The 4,987-nt window shown below is 55.8% G+C and overlaps 1 protein-coding gene across 5 annotated transcripts in view; it reads right to left on the bottom strand.

Annotated features, from left to right (window-relative positions):
• The window catches only part of LOC107203831 (H(+)/Cl(-) exchange transporter 5), a 28,165-nt gene that overhangs the window by 15,513 nt on the left and 7,665 nt on the right, over positions 1-4,987 (bottom strand). For 3 of the 5 annotated variants that reach the window (XM_015626286.3, XM_033514112.1, XM_015626287.3), the window contains exons 1-2: positions 4,582-4,685; positions 2,397-2,546 (exon numbers count right to left, since the gene is read on the bottom strand). In XM_015626286.3, coding sequence (XP_015481772.1) covers positions 2,397-2,546; positions 4,582-4,645 — 214 coding nt within the window. In that variant the 5' untranslated portion in view covers positions 4,646-4,685. Of the gene's footprint in view, positions 1-809; positions 918-2,396; positions 2,547-4,581; positions 4,686-4,987 lie in introns of those variants that run through there. The other 2 variants (XM_015626288.1, XM_015626290.2) reach the window with 2 other exon arrangements.

The raw sequence follows: 4,987 nt of genomic DNA, 5'->3' as shown, positions 1-4,987 counted from the left end.
AGCCAGCCCCTGCCAGGGGACACTGTCACCAGAGCCAGCCCCTGCCAGGGGACACTGTCACCAGCCCCTGTGCCCACTGGGGGACACCTCTGGACCCCTCCTGCCGCTCCAGCTCGTTCCCATGCAGGGCCCAGGGCTGGGGCAGCTCTGCAGGTGGGGTCTCACCTGAGCAGGGCAGAATCCCCCCCCACCCACACTGGGGATCAGCCCAGGGCATGGGGGGCTTCCAGCACCACGGCCAGGGCAAGCTGAGCTTCTGATCCAGCAAGAGCCCCAAACCCTTCTCCCCAGAGCTGCTCCCCAAACCCTTCTCCCCAGAGCTGTTCCCCCAAACCCTTCTCCCCAGAGCTGCTCCCCAAGCCCTTCTCCCCAGAGCTGTTCCCCCAAACCCTTCTCCCCAGAGCTGTTCCCCCAAACCCTTCTCCCTGGAGCTGCTCCCCAAACCCTTCTCCCCAGAGCTGATCCCCAAACCCTTCTCCCCAGAGCTGTTCCCCAAACCCTTCTCCCCAGAGCTGTTCCCCAAACCCTTCTCCCCAGAGCTGCTCCCCAAACCCTTCTCCCCAGAGCTGCTCTCCAGGCTGGATTTCCTCCTGCCATTACCCCCACCCAGGTGCTGGCTCTGCTCCACCCACCAGCCACAGATGCACCAAAGCCAAGCCCTCAGCACCGAGGGACACCCAGACACACACTCCACTCCCCATTCCCCCCTCAGGATGCTCCTGGACCCCAGGCTGGGTCACTCCCTGCTCTGCAGCCCATGTCCCCAGCTCTGCCCCACGTCACCATGCAGCACAGGAAAACACATTTACCAGCAGTCTCCTGACAGCGGTGGCTCAGTCACTGATGTACTGACAAACCCCTTTCCTTTCCCACCCAGCTGGCATTTTCCTTGCTGAATAACTCCCAGGAACACTCTTTGCTCACTGTCTTTCCAGCAGGCAGGCACTGGATTTTCCTTTTGTCCTCTGGGCACAGTCAGACTTCAAAGGCCCTCCCAGCCTGAGCCCCACGAGCAGCCTTTATCTCGCCTTTATTCAGTGCACACACAGCTCAAAGGGGCTGGAGATTAAGTTCCTCAGGCTCCAATTTGCTGGTGATAACTTGTCACTCAAGCATTGTCTGGGAGGCTGAAACTCTGCACACTCCCCACGTTGACTTTGGTCTCAGTGATAAAAGCTCCCGGGTTCTGTCTGAGGTCAAGGAGGAAGGCGGGTGAAGGAAGCAGGGGAGCTGAGCCAGCTCAAGGCTCCCACTTCAATTTTAATTTAATGTTTCATTTAAGATGGAGAATAAAGCTCGCTGCTAAATGCTGTTTGTGCTTATAAGCACCAGGAATCATTCAGGGTAAACTGAGCACTCAGACCTCTGATCATGGATCACAGAAGGGTTTGGGCCCAACCTGGCCTTGGACCCTGCCAGGGACAGCCCCAGCTGCTCTGGGCACCTGTGCCAGGACCTCCCCACCCTCACAGGGAACAATTTCTCCTTAAATCTAACCTCAACCTTCCCTTTCTCAGCTCAAACCCATCCCTGTCACTACCTGCCTCAATTCTTGCCTTTAGAGCTCAAAGTGAGAAAAAGTTTTTAAATGCCACAGAGAAAAGGAGACTTTCCACCACTGAAACACTTTTGAGTCTTCCTCTGAAAGGAGGAGAGAACCCCAGCTGGGCCCTCACAGCTTCAGGTTTCACACCTGGCACGCCAACATCTGCCAGCAAACATCTGAAATCAGCAGGGGAAGTTCACAGGGAGAACTGAAACTGGCATTTGGGCAAGGAGCTCTTCCCCCTTTACAATTTCCTCTTTCACTTCAGTGTCGCCTCCCCTGCGGACCTGAGCACCCTGTCAACAGAGAGAGCCTCCTCCAGGGGAAGCAGATCCATGGATTCATCCCTTCTCCATGAATTTCACTGCCCAGACTCGAGGAGGAGGAGGAGGAGCAGAGCCTCTGGCCAGACAAGGGGTGGCAGGGGAAGCACCAAATCCTCTGTGCTGCCCCATGGAGAGATTCTCTCCACGATGGAAAACCTCCAAAATTACAGATGTGCAGGAAGGGAAGGGAGGAGGCAGCCTGTGCTCCCATCACAACCCTCAGTGCTGCAATTCCATGGCACTCACATCCCTCCCTCCTGCCACTGCCAGCTCTTCTCCACAACAGCTACTCTGGGAAACTCCAGGAAGGACAAGCCTGAAGCCAGAGGATCTGCTCCACGCCACAGCCCAGGAGCCACACAGACAGCGATGCAATCCAGCACAGAATCCTGCAAACTCTTCCCCCTGGTGCCAGGAAACACCAGAGCCATCCTGGCCAGTGGGACCCACACTGCAAATATTCCCATGAAATCCCATGCAAAGCCATCAGGGAGCACAGAAAGGGGAGAGCTCGTGGGTGTTACCTCCCATCTCCCTGTCGAGGGGCGGGTCATCGTCTGCCATGGAGAAATCCATGGATGCTCCAGCTATTTCCAGCATATCCTCATCGCTGGTGGCGCTCTGGAAGCTCCCCCGACGATAGCTCTTCTGATCCATGGCCAGAGCTTCCAACCCTGCCAGCAAAGGGAAGCTTTTCAGAGCACAAGCAGCAAAAGTCATTTTCTACCCCAGCTGGACTGAGCAGTGACCCTGGAGAGCCAGAGGCTGCACTGCTCTCCTCCCGTGGGATGCAGTGATGTCACCTCAAGTTCAGCTGGAATTCCAGTGTTAGCCAGGCCAAGAGCCACTCCAATGGATTTATCAAATTACTCCACACCTGCTCTCAGGTTTAAAATGATTTATTTTTTTCTGGACCCCACCAATCTCAAGGAGCTGCCCATGCCAGATCATGACACGAGAGCCATTTTCTCTCCTCCTCTTTTCCAGGATGGCAGAGGAACTACAAAAGCACAAGCTCTGAACACGTAATAATAAACTGAACTGGGGGGGAAAAGTCAGATATGAGCCTCAGGAACAGCTCTTGCCACATGAAATTTTTGCATCTCTATGAGAAGACAGAATCATTTCAGTTGGAAAAGACCTCCAAGACCATTGAGTCCAAACTGGGCCAAATCCCCACCTTGTCCCCATCCCAGAGCACTGAGTGCCACATCCAGGCCTTCCTTGGACACCTCCAGAGATCCCAAACCTCCTGGGCAGCCCCTCCCAATGTTAGCAAACTTTCCTGTGAGGAAATTCCTGCTGCTGTCCAACCTGAGCCTCCCCTGGCACAGCCTGAGGCTGCCCTGGTCCTGCTGGCCACGCTGTTCTTGATGCAGGCCAGGTTGCCCACCTGCACTCCCTGCTGGCCATGTGCTCCTGCAAACACTGATCTTCTCCCAGAGAATGAAGAGAGAAACAAACTACACAGCTCAGAGCTGTTCCAGGAAGGGAACTGTGCCAGCCAGCACTTCCCAACAGGCTGAATTACACACTCTGCAAAAAACACTTCCTTCCCATTACACAGAAAGAGCCACCACAGCACACACAGAAAGCCTTGGCACTGCAAGGGCGCTCTCTGCTCAGCCTTACACTGAGGAACACCACGTCCCTTAACTTTTAGGCTGTGTTTTCTCACTAAACTGCTGCACAAGATCCTGGAAAAGAGGGAACCAAGGGGAGCTGGGTGCTTGGGAAGGCACAAAGACGAGCTGCACACCCTGAGACACACAGACAGCACAGCCTGGAGAGCCGAGGGCAGGAGAAATCCGGGGATTCAAATCAGTCTTTACCAGCTCCCCATGGAATAACTCAACTGAAGCACTGTGATGCTGTTCCAGTGAGCTGCTCCCAGGAGCTCAGCAGCTCCAGCTCCAGCCTGGCAGGCAGGGATGGCCCACCCAGCCTGGCAGAGAGCTGGGGGAACTGCTCTTCTCGTTTGCAGCATAAGGTGGTTTTACAGGGATTTTCCAATAAGACTCAGTGTGTGTAAATATGTGGGAAATGGGTATTTGTATACAAAATCTGTATTTGTAGAATCCCAGAGTGGCTGGGGTGGGGGGGATCTTAAAGTCCCTCGCATTCTGTCTCCTGCCATGGCAGGGACACCTCCCACTGCCCCAGACTGCTCCAAGCCCCAGTGTCCAACCTGGCCCTGGGCACTGCCAGGGATCCAGCCCCAGCTTCTCTGGGCACCTGTGCCAGGCCTTCCCCACCCTCACAGGGAAGAATTTCTCACCAATATTCCATCTAAACCCCCCTGCTTTGCACAGAAAGCAGCCACAGTCCCTGCTGGACCCAGAGCAACAGCACCTCCTGCTCCCCCTCAATGCCTCCCCGAGCTGGTTCTCATTTACAGCTTTAGAACCCAAAACCACGGCAGCAAACACAGCACCTTCCATCCACAGCAGAGCCCGGGGAACACCCAGCAGCACAAGAAGGACACACAGGATAACTCCATGCTCACTCCTGTCAGCTCGAGACAGAGGTTTAAGACACCTTTTCTTACTGAAACACTCCCTCTACAGGTGAGCCATGCTTTCCCAGGCACAAGGAATAAAATAAAATAAAAACCAGAGCGTTCTCATGCTTATCTGGATGTTCATTTACCCCAGCTCTCCAGCAGGGAACAGCTGGCAGTGCCAGAGCCCCCGGAGCTCTCGTACATACCCCAGGGCAGCCGGTGTCCCCAAGGCCCGTGTGACACCATTGTCCTGCTGCTGTTCCCATCCATGTCCCCAAGGCCCGTGTGACACCATCGTCCTGCAGCTGTTCCCATCCACGTCCCCCGTGCTGCTGCTGCCCTCGGGGAAAGGGAAGCAGCCAAGCAGAACCCGGCAGGGTCCCCACGCCACCGCCTGCCGGTGACTCAGGACAGCGCTGGCAGCAGGAAGCTGGAGCCTCTCTGCCCTCATTCCCAATCCAAAACTGAGCATTCCCAGGTTTTCTCCTCGATCCAGGCCTCGGTGTCACCCGGCAGAGGGGATCCCTCGCTCTGGCTGTGACAGCTGTCCCAGTGCCAGCAGGGGATGGCAGCAGGGGATGGCAGCAGGGGATGGCAGGGGTGGGATGGCAG

The sequence above is a fragment of the Parus major genome, chromosome 4A (genome assembly GCF_001522545.3).
Source record: "Parus major isolate Abel chromosome 4A, Parus_major1.1, whole genome shotgun sequence".
NCBI classification, from domain to species: Eukaryota; Metazoa; Chordata; class Aves; order Passeriformes; family Paridae; genus Parus; species Parus major.
This window is presented reverse-complemented; position numbering and strand designations above follow the sequence as displayed.